The following is a 16,349-nucleotide window of genomic DNA, read 5'->3' as shown; positions in this document are numbered from 1 at the left end:
TCCGAGACATGATTGTGTCGTGGCACAGATCTGAGGAAAGGTACCAAATCATTTCAGCACCACCGAAGGTCCCCAAGAACACATTAGCCTCCATCATTCTTAAATGGAAGACGTTTGGAACAACCAATACTCTTCCTAGAGCTGGCCACCCGGCAAAACTGAGCAATAGGAGAAGGGCCTTGGTCAGGGAGGTGACCAAGAACCCGATGGTCACTCTTACAGAGCTATAGAGTTCCTCTGTGGAGATGGGAGAACCTTCCAGAAGGTCTCTGCAGTACTCCACCAATCAGGACTTTATGGTAGAGTGGCCAGACGGAAGCCACTCCTCAGTAAAAGGCACATGACAGCCCGCTTGGAGTTTGCCAAAAGGTTTCTGGCCTGATGAAACCAAGATTGAACTCTTTGGCCTGAATGCCAAGCATCACGTCTGGAGGAAACCTGGCACCATCCCTACGGTGATGCATGGTGGTGGCAGCATCATGCTGTGGGGATGTTTTTCAGTAGCAGGGACTGGGAAACTAACCAGGATCGAGGAAAAGTTGAACGGAGAAAAGTACAGGGAGACACTCTGACAGAGCTCTAGAGTTCCTCTGTGGAGATGGGAGAACCTTCCAGAAGGACAACCATCGCTGCAGCACTCCAATAATCAGGACTTTATGGTAGAGTGGCCAGATGAAAACACTCTTCAGTAAAAGGCACATGACAGCCCACTATGAGTTTGAAAAAGGAACCTAAAGAACTCTCAGACCATGAGAAACGAAATTGATGAAACCAAGATTCAACTCTTTGGCCTGAATATCAAGTTTCACGTCTGGAGGAAACCTGGCACCATCCCTACGGTGAAGCATGGTGGTGGCAGCATCATGCTGTGGGAATGTTTTTCAGTGGCAGGGACTGGGAGACTTGTCAGGATTGAGGCAAAGATGAACCGAGCAAAGTAGAGAGAGATCCTTGATGAAAACCTGCTTCAGAGCACTCAGGACTTCAGACTCAGGCGAAGGTTCACCTTCCAAAAGTGACAACGACCCTAAGTACAAAGCCAAGACAACACAGGAGTGGCTTTGGAAACAAGTCTCTGAATGTCCTTGAGTGGGCCAGCTTGAACTCGATCGAATATCTCTGGAGAGACCTGAAAATAGCTGTGCAGCAACGGACCCCATCCAACCTGACAGAGGTGAGAGGATCTGCAGAGAAGAATGGGAGAATCTCTCCAAATACAGGTGTGTCAATCTTGTAGCGTCATACCCAAGGAAACTCAAGGCTGTAACCCCCGAGTAAAGTGTCTGACCACTTATGTAAATGTGATATTTCCATCTCTTTTATTTATACATTTGCAGAAATGTCAAAAACCTCTTTTTGCTTTGTCATTATGGGATATTGTGTGTAGATTGATGAGGAAAACAAATGATTTAATCCATTCTAGAATAAGGCTGTAACATAACAACATTTGGAAAAAGTCAAGAGGTCTGAATACTTTCCAGAGGCACTCAATAAAAATTGAAACGCAACATGCTACAATTTAAAAGATTTTACAGAGTCATTTGAAATCAATTCATTAGGCCCCAATCTAATGGATTTCACTTGACTGGGCAGGTGTTCAGCCACGGGTGGGCCTGGAAGGGCATATGCCCACCCACTTGGCAGAAAATCCCTCCCCCCAGACGATCCCACAGGTCAAGAAGCCAGATGTCCAGGGATGGTCATGTGGTCTGTGATTTTGAAGCCGGTTGGACGTACCTTCTCCACTGCTGCCAATGTGTATAGGGGTGTGCTCCCTCTGCTAAGTCCACAATCAGCTCCTTTGTTTTTTTGACTTTGAGGGAGAGGTTATTTTCCCGACACCACTCCCCCAGGGCCCTCACCTCCTCCCTGTAGGCCGTCTCATCATTGTTGGTAATCAGGCCTAATATGGTTGTGTCCTTTGCAAAACTTGATGACTGAGTTGGAGGCGTGTGTGGCCACACAGTCATGGGTGAACAGGGAGTACAGGAGGGGGCTGAGCACGCACCCTTGAAGGGCCCCTGTGTTGAGGATCAGTGAAGTGGAGGGGGTTGTTTCCGACCTTCACCACCTGGGGTCGGCCCGTCAGGAAGCCCAGGACCCAGTTGCACAGGGCGAGGTTCAGACCCAGAGCCACAAGCTTAATGATGAGCTTGGAGGGTACTATGGTGTTGAAGGCTGAGCTGTAGTCAATTAACTGCATTCTTACATAGCTATTCCTTTTGTCCAGGTGGGATGGGGCAGTGTGCAGTGCGATGTTACCTTTTGCTTTCTTGGGTACAGGAACAATGGTGGACATCTTGAAACAAGCGGGGACAGTAGACTGGGATAGAAAGAGATTAAATCTATCCGTAAACACTCCAGCCAGCTGGTCTGCGCATGCCCTGAAGACGCCGTCTGGGCCGGCAGCCTTGCGATGGTTAACACACTTAACACACTTAAATGTCTTACATCGGCCACAGAGAATGAGAACCCACGGTCCTCGGGAGCGGGCAACGTCGATGGCACTGTGTTATCTTCAAAGCAGGACGAGCCAGACGTCGATATCCGCGACGTGGCTGGTTTTCCCTTTTGTAATCTGTGATTGTCTGTAGACCTTGCCACATGCGTCTCGTGTCTGAGCCGACTCCACTTTGTCTCTGTACTGACGTTTTGTCTGTTTGATTGTCTTACGGAGGGAATAACGACAATGTTTGTATTCAACCGTATTCCCAGTCACCTTGCCGTGGTTAATTGCGGTGGTTCGCACTTTTCAGTTTTGTGCGAATGCTGCCATCTATCCACAGTTTCTGGTTTGGGAAGGTTTTACTAGTCACGGTGGGAACAACATCCCCTATGATGAACTCAGTCTCCGTGTTCCTACATTCAGACATTCATACAGTGTGTATACATCAATGTTGTTATCCGAGGAACATCCCCTATGATGAACTCAGTCTCCGTGTTCTTACATTCAGACATTCATACAGTGTGTATACATCAATGTTGTTATCCGAGGAACATCCCCTATGATGAACTCAGTCTCCGTGTTCCTACATTCAGACATTCATACAGTGTGTATACATCAATGTTGTTATCCGAGGAACATCCCAGTCTACACGTGATCAAAACAACCCAGGGTCGTCCAGAAGATGGGCAAGGCTTTAAAGGTCAAAGTTCAGAAGCCCAGGGGTCAGAGTATCCAATGATTCGGTATATCCTATATAGTCTAAAGTGGCTTCGTCCACTCATCTCCTTCCCTTGAAGTGGCTTCCTCCACTCATCTCCTTTCCTTGAAGTGGATTCCTCCACTCACCTCCTTCCCTTGAAGTGGCTTTCTCCACTCATCTCCTTTCCTTGAAGTGGCGTCCTCCACTCACCTCCTTCCCTTGAAGTGGCTTCCGCCACTCATCTCCTTTCCTTGAAGTGGCTTCCTCCACTCATCTCCTTTCCTTGCTCTGTACTGATCTTTAGAATTGGACAGGTGACTAGCCTGGTTGAATATTGAGATGTTCATTCTAACTCATTATCTTTCTACATAATGACCAGTTTATTAGATTGATCAAATGTAGATATGAAGTTAATAGGATAATGAGGGTTTCGATTTTCCATTGACTTTCAGACTGGATTTAACGGGTTCATAATTGGTAGTTTACAGTCTAAAACAGCAAAAATATTTAAAAAGCGGTTCCCTTTCCAGTGTACTTACTGTGGCTTCCTGTGCCAACACACATAGCTGTTAGATACAGAGGAGATGTGAGACTGAGGCACATCTTTTATGATCAGTAATATTAAAAACCCAGTCATACTTTCTTCACATTGTCCTTTTTCTACGTATCATTCACTTTTATGACGGTAGTTATGATGTGGGTATTAACCAGGTGTTTACCGAGTCATTTTCCCTCTATACACACACACACACACACACACACACACTGCAGTTGGATAGTTACCGTGGTTACTGGTCATAAAGACTAAGGACAAGAGGTACAACTAGGGTAATGCGTCCTAAATGGCACACTTAAAAGTAGTGCACTAAATTAGGGAATAGGGTGCCATTTTGGGGCACGAACATAGGTATTAGGCTAGTTGTGAGGTCACAGTCCATTATTCTGTGATTCATCGTTAATTTTTTTATGAGCAATGCTTGGTTCTGTTGACAATGGAATAGAATGTCTGGATGTCTGGTTATCATGGGTCATTTAATGAGTCTAATAAATATATCAACACAATAACATTAAAATGGATGAATGAAGGAATAAATGAATGAAAGAAAAGTCTCCCACCTGTGTAGAGGTGTCTGGCAGGCTCCATCAGGCAGGTTAATGATGCTGTCCAGTCTACTGTAGGAGGACAGCATCAGTTTAACTGCCTCTGTAGCTCCCTGGGAACAGGCAAAATGTAGAGCTGTGGACCGGTCCACCTGGAGTACAGTACACACACACACACACACACACACACACACACTGGCTTTGTGTATCATGGAATTTCAGACACAGAAATGTGACAAACATTTCAGAAAACACAGACCTATTTTCCATTTTTCTACTCGTGTATGTGAAACCATGCACGCTACAGTACATCTCATAGACATAGAGTGAAGAGAGAGTCAAATAGAGACAGGCATCTCCGGTGGGATGTACAGTTTATGTCATAGAGAGACGGGGAAAATACAAGCATTTTAATGAGATATGCATGAATAGCAGGAGCAGAGGTCACCGTCCTCACCTCCACACCACATACAGAACAGTACAGGAAGTAGAGCTCAGTTCAGTACAGGAAGTGGAGGTCCGTACAGTACAGGAAGTGGAGGTCCGTACAGTACAGGAAGTGGAGGTCCGTACAGTACAGGAAGTGGAGGTCAGTACAGTACAGGAAGTTGAGGTCAGTACAGTACAGGAAGTTGAGGTCAGTACAGTACAGGAAGTAGAGCTCAGTTCAGTACAGGAAGTTGAGGTCAGTACAGTACAGGAAGTGGAGGTCCGTACAGTACAGGAAGTGGAGGTCAGTACAGTACAGGAAGTGGAGGTCCGCACAGTACAGGAAGTGGAGGTCCGCACAGTACAGGAAGTGGAGGTCAGTACAGTACAGGAAGTGGAGGTCCGTACAGTACAGGAAGTGGAGGTCAGTACAGTACAGGAAGTGGAGTTCAGTACAGTACAGGAAGTTGAGGTCAGTACAGTACAGGAAGTTGAGGTCAGTACAGTACAGGAAGTAGAGCTCAGTTCAGTACAGGAAGTGGAGGTCCGTACAGTACAGGAAGTGGAGGTCCGTACACTACAGGAAGTGGAGGTCAGTACAGTACAGGAAGTGGAGGTCAGTACAGTACAGGAAGTGGAGGTCAGTACAGTACAGGAAGTGGAGGTCAGTACAGTACAGGAAGTGGAGGTCAGTACAGTACAGGAAGTGGAGGTCCGTCAGTACAGTACAGGAAGTGGAGGTCAGTACAGTACAGGAAGTGACAGTACAGGAAGTGAGGTCAGTACAGTACAGGAAGTGGAAACAAGCACAGTACAGGAAGTTGAGTCAGTACAGTACAGGAAGTCAGTACAGGAAGTGGAGTACAGTACAGGAAGTGGAGGTCCGTACAGTACAGGAAGTTGAGGTCAGTACAGGAAGTGGAGGTCAGTACAGTACAGGAAGTGGAGGTCAGTACAGTACAGGAAGTGGAGGTCCGTACAGTACAGGAAGTGGAGGTCAGTACAGTACAGGAAGTGGAGGTCAGTACAGTACAGGAAGTGGAGGTCCGTACAGTACAGGAAGTGGAGGTCAGTACAGTACAGGAAGTGGAGGTCAGTTCAGTACAGGAAGTGGAGGTCCGTACAGTACAGGAAGTGGAGGTCAGTACAGTACAGGAAGTGGAGGTCAGTTCAGTACAGTACAGGAAGTGGAGGTCAGTGGACAGTACAGTACAGGAAGTGGAGGTCAGTGGACAGTACAGGAAGTGGAGGTCAGTACAGTACAGGAAGTGGAGGTCCGTACAGTACAGGAAGTGGAGGTCCGTACAGTACAGGAAGTGGAGGTCAGTACAGTACAGAAAGTGGAGGTCAGTAAGTGGAAGTGGAGGTCAGTACAGTACAGGAAGTGGAGGACAGTCAGTACAGTACAGGAAGTGGAGGTCAGTCAGGAGTAGAGCAGTTCACAGGAAGTGGAGCTCCGTACAGTACAGGAAGTGGAGGTCCGTACACTACAGGAAGTGGAGGTCAGTACAGTACAGGAAGTGGAGGTCAGTTCAGTACCTGAAGTGGAGGTCAGTACAGTACAGGAAGTAGAGGTCAGTACAGTACAGGAAGTGGAGGTCAGTACAGTACAGGAAGTGGAGGTCAGTACAGGAAGTGGAGTACAGTCAAGTGGAGGTACAGTACAGGAAGTGGAGGTCAGTACAGTGGAGGTCCGTACAGTACAGGAAGTGGAGGTCAGTACAGTACAGGAAGTGGAGGTCAGTAGTACAGTACAGGAAGTGGAGGTCAGTACAGTACAGGAAGTTGAGGTCAGTACAGTACAGGAGTTGAGTCAGTACAGTACAGGAAGTTGAGGTCAGTACAGTACAGGAAGTGGAGGTCAGTACAGTACAGGAAGTGGAGGTCAGTACAGTACAGGAAGTGGAGGTCAGTACAGTACAGGAAGTGGAGGTCAGTACAGTACAGGAAGTGGAGGTCAGTACAGTACAGGAAGTGGAGGTCAGTAGAGTACAGGAAGTGGAGGTCAGCACAGGACGTGGAAGTTATTATTATCTTATCTATTTCTGTCTGTATGGACTCTCTAGACTTCTGGTCCTACATCTGATCTGGATGTGAGTCCTTAATGACACCCTATTCCCTTAAAAGTGCACTTATTCACCAGGGTTAATAAGTCCCTCTTCAAAAGTAGTGCACTATATAGGTGAAAGGGTGCCATTTGAAGATCCTAAGAAGATCCGTTGCCTATAAAGTGGTCTACGTGTGCAAAGAAAACATCCCCTAGTGTAAATACGATTCTATTTAAATTAAATGTTCAAAACGTGGAATTATTATCACAATCGGTAACTTTTTGATAATTTATTGTATTTCGGCTGACTGAAATGTGGCTGTAATAGGCCGATATTTATTCAAATAATGGTGACTGAAACAACCACTGTCTTTATTTTTTATTTATTTTACCTTTATTTAACTAGGCAAGTCAGTTAAGAACAAATTCTTGTTTTCAATGATGGCCTAGGAACAGTGGGTTAACTGCCTTGTTCAGGGGCAGAACAACAGACTTTTACCTTGTCAGCTCGGGGATTAGATCTTGCAAACTTTCATTGCTGGTTACTAGTCCAACGCTCTAACCACTAGGCTACCTGCTGGTTACTAGTCCAACGCTCTAACCACTAGGCTACCTACTGGTTACTAGTCCAACGCTCTAACCACTAGGCTACCTGCTGGTTACTAGTCCACCGCTCTAACCACTAGGCTACCTGCTGGTTACTAGTCCAATGCTCTAACCACTAGGCTACCTGCTGGTTACTAGTCCAATGCTCTAACCACTAGGCTACCTGCTGGTTACTAGTCCAACGCTCTAACCACTAGGCTACCTACTGGTTACTAGTCCACCGCTCTAACCACTAGGCTACCTGCTGGTTACTAGTCCAATGCTCTAACCACTAGGCTACCTGCTGGTTACTAGTCCAATGCTCTAACCACTAGGCTACCTGCTGGTTACTAGTCCAATGCTCTAACCACTAGGCTACCTACTGGTTACTAGTCCAATGCTCTAACCACTAGGCTACCTAACCAATGCTCTAACCACTAGGCTACCTACTGGTTACTAGTCCAACGCTCTAACCACTAGGCTACCTGCTGGTTACTAGTCCAACACTCTAACCACTAGGCTACCTGCTGGTTACTGGTCCAACCACTAGGCTACCTGCTGGTTACTAGTCCAACACTCTAACCACTAGGCTACCTGCTGGTTACTAGTCCAACACTCTAACCACTAGGCTACCTGCTGGTTACTGGTCCAACCACTAGGCTACCTGCTGGTTACTAGTCCAACACTCTAACCACTAGGCTACCTGCTGGTTACTGGTCCAACCACTAGGCTACCTGCTGGTTACTAGTCCAACGCTCTAACCACTAGGCTACCTACTGGTTACTAGTCCAACGCTCTAACCACTAGGCTACCTGCTGGTTACTAGTCCAATGCTCTAACCACTAGGCTACCTGCTGGTTACTAGTCCAATGCTCTAACCACTAGGCTACCTGCTGGTTACTAGTCCAACGCTCTAACCACTAGGCTACCTGCTGGTTACTAGTCCAACGCTCTAACCACTAGTCTACCCTGCCAGCTCTACACTATATCCACTAGGCTACCTGCTGGTTACTAGTCCAACGCTCTAACCACTAGGCTACCTGCTGGTTACTAGTCCAACGCTCTAACCACTAGGCTACCTGCCACCCCTACACTCTAACCACTAGGCTACCTGCCACCTCTACACTCTAACCACTATGCTACCTGCTGGTTACTAGTCCAATGCTCTAACCACTAGGCTACCTACTGGTTACTAGTCCAACGCTCTAACCACTAGGCTACCTGCTGGTTACTAGTCCAATGCTCTAACCACTAGGCTACCTACTGGTTACTAGTACAATGCTCTAACCACTAGGCTACCTACTGGTTACTAGTCCAATGCTCTCACCACTAGGCTACCTGCTGGTTACTAGTCCAATGCTCTAACCACTAGGCTACCTGCTGGTTACTAGTCCAACGCTCTAACCACTAGGCTACCTGCTGGTTACTAGTCCAACGCTCTAACCACTAGGCTACCTACTGGTTACTAGTCCAATGCTCTAACCACTAGGCTACCTACTGGTTACTAGTCCAACGCTCTAACCACTAGGCTACCTACTGGTTACTAGTCCAACGCTCTACCCACTAGGCTACCTGCTGGTTACTAGTCCAACGCTCTACCCACTAGGCTACCTGCTGGTTACTAGTCCAATGCTCTAACCACTAGGCTACCTACTGGTTACTAGTCCAACGCTCTAACCACTAGGCTACCTGCTGGTTACTAGTCCAATGCTCTAACCACTAGGCTACCTACTGGTTACTAGTCCAATGCTCTAACCACTAGGCTACCTGCTGGTTACTAGTCCAATGCTCTAACCACTAGGCTACCTGCTGGTTACTAGTCCAATGCTCTAACCACTAGGCTACCTGCTGGTTACTAGTCCAATGCTCTAACCACTAGGCTACCTACTGGTTACTAGTCCAATGCTCTAACCACTAGGCTACCTACTGGTTACTAGTCCAACGCTCTAACCACTAGGCTACCTACTGGTTACTAGTCCAATGCTCTAACCACTAGGCTACCTACTGGTTACTAGTCCAATGCTCTAACCACTAGGCTACCTACTCTAACCACTAGGCTACCTACTGGTTACTAGTCCAACGCTCTAACCACTAGGCTACCTGCTGGTTACTAGTCCAATGCTCTAACCACTAGGCTACCTGCTGGTTACTAGTCCAATGCTCTAACCACTAGGCTACCTACTGGTTACTAGTCCAACGCTCTAACCACTAGGCTACCTACTGGTTACTAGTCCAACGCTCTAACCACTAGGCTACCTGCTGGTTACTAGTCCAACACTCTAACCACTAGGCTACCTGCTGGTTACTGGTCCAACCACTAGGCTACCTGCTGGTTACTAGTCCAACACTCTAACCACTAGGCTACCTGCTGGTTACTAGTCCAACACTCTAACCACTAGGCTACCTGCTGGTTACTGGTCCAACCACTAGGCTACCTGCTGGTTACTAGTCCAACACTCTAACCACTAGGCTACCTGCTGGTTACTGGTCCAACCACTAGGTTACCTGCTGGTTACTAGTCCAACGCTCTAACCACTAGGCTACCTACTGGTTACTAGTCCAACGCTCTAACCACTAGGCTACCTGCTGGTTACTAGTCCAATGCTCTAACCACTAGGCTACCTGCTGGTTACTAGTCCAATGCTCTAACCACTAGGCTACCTGCTGGTTACTAGTCCAACGCTCTAACCACTAGGCTACCTGCTGGTTACTAGTCCAACGCTCTAACCACTAGTCTACCCTGCCAGCTCTACACTATAACCACTAGGCTACCTGCTGGTTACTAGTCCAACGCTCTAACCACTAGGCTACCTGCTGGTTACTAGTCCAACGCTCTAACCACTAGGCTACCTGCCACCCCTACACTCTAACCACTAGGCTACCTGCCACCTCTACACTCTAACCACTAGGCTACCTGCTGGTTACTAGTCCAATGCTCTAACCACTAGGCTACCTACTGGTTACTAGTCCAACGCTCTAACCACTAGGCTACCTGCTGGTTACTAGTCCAATGCTCTAACCACTAGGCTACCTGCTGGTTACTAGTCCAATGCTCTAACCACTAGGCTACCTGCTGGTTACTAGTCCAATGCTCTAACCACTAGGCTACCTGCTGGTTACTAGTCCAACGCTCTAACCACTAGGCTACCTGCTGGTTACTAGTCCAACGCTCTAACCACTAGGCTACCTACTGGTTACTAGTCCAACGCTCTAACCACTACTACCTACTGGTTACCCAATGCTCTAACCACTGGCTACCTACTGGTTACTAGTCCAACGCTCTACCCACTAGGCTACCTGCTGGTTACTAGTCCAACGCTCTACCCACTAGGCTACCTGCTGGTTACTAGTCCAATGCTCTAACCACTAGGCTACCTACTGGTTACTAGTACAACGCTCTAACCACTAGGCTACCTGCTGGTTACTAGTCCAATGCTCTAACCACTAGGCTACCTACTGGTTACTAGTCCAATGCTCTAACCACTAGGCTACCTGCTGGTTACTAGTCCAATGCTCTAACCACTAGGCTACCTGCTGGTTACTAGTCCAATGCTCTAACCACTAGGCTACCTGCTGGTTACTAGTCCAATGCTCTAACCACTAGGCTACCTACTGGTTACTAGTCCAATGCTCTAACCACTAGGCTACCTACTGGTTACTAGTCCAACGCTCTAACCACTAGGCTACCTACTGGTTACTAGTCCAATGCTCTAACCACTAGGCTACCTACTGGTTACTAGTCCAATGCTCTAACCACTAGGCTACCTACTGGTTACTAGTCCAACGCTCTAACCACTAGGCTACCTACTGGTTACTAGTCCAACGCTCTAACCACTAGGCTACCTACTGGTTACTAGTCCAACGCTCTAACCACTAGGCTACCTGCTGGTTACTGGTCCAGCGCTCTAACCACTAGACTACCTGCTGGTTACTAGTTACTAGTCCACCGCTCTAACCACTAGGCTACCTGCTGGTTACTGGCCCAACGCTCTAACCACTAGACTACCTGCTGGTTACTGGCCCAACACTCTAACCACTAGGCTACCTGCCACCTCTACACTCTAACCACTAGGCGACCTGCCTCCTCTACTCTCTAACCACTAGGCTACCCTACCACCTCTACACTCTAACCACTAGGCTACCTGCCTCCTCTACTCTCTAACCACTAGGCTACCTGCCTCCTCTACTCTCTAACCACTAGGCTACCTGCCTCTAACCACCAGGCTACCTTCCTCCTCTAACCACTAGGCTACCTGCTTCCTATACTCTCTAACCACTAGGCTACCTGCCACCCCTACACTCTAACCACTAGGCTACCTGCCTCCTCTACATTCTAACCACTAGGCTACCTGCCACCTCTACACTCTAACCACTAGGCTACCTGCCACCCCTCCACTCTAACCACTAGGCTACCTGCCTCCTATACTCTCTAACCACTAGGCTACCTGCCACTCCTACACTCTAACCACTAGGCTACCTGCCTCCTCTACACTCTAACCACTATGCTACCTGCCACCCCTACACTCTAACCACTAGGCTACCTGCCTCCTCTACATTCTAAGCACTAGGCTACCTGCCACCTCTACACTCTAACCACTAGGCTACCTGCCACCCCTCCACTCTAACCACTAGGCTACCTGCCACCTCTACACTCTAACCACTAGGCTACCTACCACCTCTACACTCTAGCCACTAGGCTACCTGCCACCTCTACACTCTAACCACTAGGCTACCTGCCACCTCTACACTCTAACCACTAGGCTACCTGCCACCTCTACATTTTAACTACTAGGCTACCTGCCACCTCTACTCTCTAACCACTAGGCTACCTGCCACCTCTACACTCTAACCACTAGGCTACCTGCCACCTCTACACTCTAACCACTAGGCTACCTGCCTCCTCTACACTCTAACCACTAGGCTACCTGCCACCTCTACACTCTAACCACTAGGCTACCTGCCTCCTCTACACTCTAACCACTAGGCTACCTGCCACCTCTACACTCTAGCCACTAGGCTACCTGCCACCTCTACACTCTACCCACTAGGCTACCTGCCACCTCTACACTCTAGCCACTAGGCTACCTGCCACCTCTACACTCTAACCACTAGGCTACCTGCCTCCTCTACTCTCTAACCACTAGGCTACCTGCCTCTAACCACCAGGCTACCTTCCTCCTCTAACCACTAGGCTACCTGCCGCCTCTACACTCTAGCCACTAGGCTACCCTGCCTCCTCTACACTCTAACCACTAGGCTACCTGCCTCCTCTACCCTCTAACCACTAGGCTACCTGCCACCCCTACACTCTAACCACTAGGCTACCTGCCTCCTCTACACTCTAACCACTAGGCTACCTGCCACCCCTACACTCTAACCACTAGGCTACCTGCCTCCTCTACATTCTAACCACTAGGCTACCTGCCACCTCTACACTCTAACCACTAGGCTACCTGCCACCCCTCCACTCTAACCACTAGGCTACCTGCCACCTCTACACTCTAACCACTAGGCTACCTACCACCTCTACACTCTAGCCACTAGGCTACCTGCCACCTCTACACTCTAGCCACTAGGCTACCTGCCACCTCTACACTCTAACCACTAGGCTACCTGCCACCTCTACACTCTAACCACTAGGCTACCCTGCCTCCTCTACACTCTAACCACTAGGCTACCTGCCTCCTCTACCCTCTAACCACTAGGCTACCTGCCACCTCTACACTCTAACCACTAGGCTACCTGCCACCTCTACACTCTAGCCACTAGGCTACCTGCCTCCTATACTCTCTAACCACTAGGCTACCTGCCACCTCTACACTCTAACCACTAGGCTACCTGCCACCTCTACACTCTAGCCACTAGGCTACCTGCCACCTCTACACTCTAACCACTAGGCTACCTGCCACCTCTACACTCTAACCACTAGGCTACCTGCCACCTCTACACTCTAACCACTAGGCTACATACCACCTCTACACTCTAACCACTAGGCAACCTACCACCTCTACACTCTAACCACTAGTCTACCTGCCACCTCTACACTCTAACCACTAGGCTACCCTGCCGCCCCTACACTCTAACCACTAGGCTACCCTACCACCTCTACACTCTAACCACTAGGCTACCTGCCACCTCTACACTCTAACCACTAGGCTACCTGCCACCTCTACACTCTAACCACTAGGCTACCTACCACCTCTACACTCTAACCACTAGGCTACCTACCACCTCTACACTCTAACCACTAGGCTACCTGCCACCTCTACACTCTAACCACTAGTCTACCTGCCACCTCTACACTCTAACCACTAGGCTACCCTGCCACCCCTACACTCTAACCACTAGGCTACCCTACCACCTCTACACTCTAACCACTAGGCTACCTGCCACCTCTACACTCTAACCACTAGGCTACCTGCCACCTCTACACTCTAACCACTAGGCTACCTGCCACCTCTACACTCTAACCACTAGGCTACCTGCCACCTCTACACTCTAGCCACTAGGCTACCTGCCACCTCTACACTCTAACCACTAGGCTACCTGCCACCTCTACACTCTAACCACTAGGCTACCTACCACCTCTACACTCTAACCACTAGGCCACCTCTACTCTCTAACCACTAGGCTACCCTGCCGCCCCTACACTCTAACCACTAGGCTACCTGCCACCTCTACACTCTAGCCACTAGGCTACCTACCACCTCTACACTCTAGCCACTAGGCTACCTGCCACCTCTACACTATAGCCACTAGGCTACCTACCACCTCTACACTCTAACCACTAGGCCACCTCTACTCTCTAACCACTAGGCTACCCTGCCGCCCCTACACTCTAACCACTAGGCTACCTGCCACCTCTACACTCTAGCCACTAGTCTACCTGCCACCTCTACACTCTAACCACTAGGCTACCTGCCACCTCTACACTCTAACCACTAGGCTACCTGCCACCCCTACACTCTAACCACTAGGCTACCTACCACCTCTACTCTCTAACCACTAGGCTACCCTACCACCTCTACACTCTAGCCACTAGGCTACCCTACCACCTCTACACTCTAACCACTAGGCTACCTGCCACCTCTACACTCTAGCCACTAGGCTACCTACCACCTCTACACTCTAGCCACTAGGCTACCTGCCACCTCTACTCTCTAACCACTAGGCTACCCTACCACCTCTACACTCTAGCCACTAGGCTACCCTACCACCTCTACACTCTAACCACTAGGCTACCTGTCACCTCTACACTCTAACCACTAGGCTACCCTACCACCTCTACACTCTAGCCACTAGGCTACCCTACCACCTCTACACTCTAACCACTAGGCTACCTACCTCCTCTACACTCTAACCACTAGGCTACCTACCTCCTCTACACTCTAACCACTAGGCTACCTGTCACCTCTACACTCTAACCACTAGGCTACCTGCCACCTCTACACTCTAGCCACTAGGCTACCTACCACAGTCTACACTCTAGCCACTAGGCTACCCTGCCACCTCTACACTCTAACCACTAGGCTACCTGCCACCTCTACACTCTAACCGCTAGGCTACCCTGCCACCTCTACACTCTAACCACTAGGCTACCCTACCACCTCTACACTCTAACCACTAGGCTACCTGCCTCCTCTACACTCTAACCACTAGGCTACCCTACCACCTCTACACTCTAACCACTAGGCTACCCTACCACCTCTACCCTCTAACCACTAGGCTACCTACCACCTCTACACTCTAACCACTAGGCTACCTACCACCTCTACACTCTAACCACTAGGCTACCTGCCACCTCTACACTCTAACCACTAGGCTACCTGCCACCCCTACACTCTAACCACTAGGCTACCTGCCACCTCTACACTCTAACCACTAGGCTACCCTGCCACCTCTACACTCTAACCACTAGGCTACCTACCACCTCTACACTCTAACCACTAGGCTACCCTACCACCTCTACACTCTAGCCACTAGGCTACCTGCCACCCCATCCTAATGTACCTGTTGTTGGTCGATCTTGGCTCCTTTGTGGATGCAGAACTCGATGATGTCCATGTTCCCTCCCCTGACCGCCAGGTGAAGTGGACTACTGTATGACTTATCCAGGAAATTAATGTGTTCCTCTATGGAATGACCCATCTCCTCTCCTGGAAAAAAAAAAAAAAACACACAGGCAGAATTATGTACAAGTACACCCCCCTGGACAGGATGCTACATGCAGAGGGCTCATCATCTAAAGTGGTTTCCTTTCCTCATCTCCTTTCCTTGAATAAGGACTATTGAGACCTAAGTGGACAGATGTATTGAGTTGAATCTCTGAAGCATTATGGTATATTCTGTTCAAATTAATAACTCAAAAGGTTGTTGTGTTTGGTTTCACAGTGTAATGTGTAATTACACTGTGTAATTTCCCCTTAGTCCTGCCATCTGTGGAGATCTGGCTAGGCCTGGTCTAAAGAATGTCAATTCCCATTTGGTCCAAAACTGACAACGACAGGAGCTTCACAAATATTTTGCTGTTGTACTAAACACGTCCTGTTATGTATGACTCAGCTGCAGACCTCCCAGGTTAGGTAAACAGTGTGTCTGTGCTGAGGTCTCTGGTTTGTGTGGCTCCCTAGATGAACATTTAGGCACCAAATGGCTCCGGTATATCAGTAACAAAGATCCTGTATATTGACACAAAATGGCTCCTGTGTGTCAGTAACAAAGATCCTGTATGTTGACACAAAATGGCCACTATGTAGAGAACTTTCAAAGAGAACTTTCAAAGTTCTTCCAAGAGAAATTTCCGACTTGGAAACTTGTAGAAAAATTTGGTCAGATTTTCCAATAAGAAAGTATCAGAATCAACCAATAATAAGCTGTACACCAATAAAATTGGATTTGATTTGATTTTGACAAAGATGGTAACATTGGTAAGGGATTAGCCTGAGTATTAGCCTGTTTGTGCTATCATGCTAACATGCTATCATGCTAACATGCTATTATGCTAACATGCTATCATGCTAACATGTTTGAATTGACAAGGA

General features: G+C 48.4%; 1 protein-coding gene across 1 annotated transcript in view; it reads right to left on the bottom strand.

Annotated features, from left to right (window-relative positions):
- The window catches only part of LOC115122742 (transient receptor potential cation channel subfamily A member 1-like), a 93,290-nt gene that overhangs the window by 50,499 nt on the left and 26,442 nt on the right, over positions 1-16,349 (bottom strand). The window contains 2 exon segments of the mRNA XM_065006873.1: positions 4,263-4,399; positions 15,319-15,464. Coding sequence (XP_064862945.1) covers positions 4,263-4,399; positions 15,319-15,464 — 283 coding nt within the window.

Source organism: Oncorhynchus nerka, linkage group LG22, assembly GCF_034236695.1.
Source record: "Oncorhynchus nerka isolate Pitt River linkage group LG22, Oner_Uvic_2.0, whole genome shotgun sequence".
In the NCBI taxonomy this organism is placed as follows: Eukaryota; Metazoa; Chordata; class Actinopteri; order Salmoniformes; family Salmonidae; genus Oncorhynchus; species Oncorhynchus nerka.
This window is presented reverse-complemented; position numbering and strand designations above follow the sequence as displayed.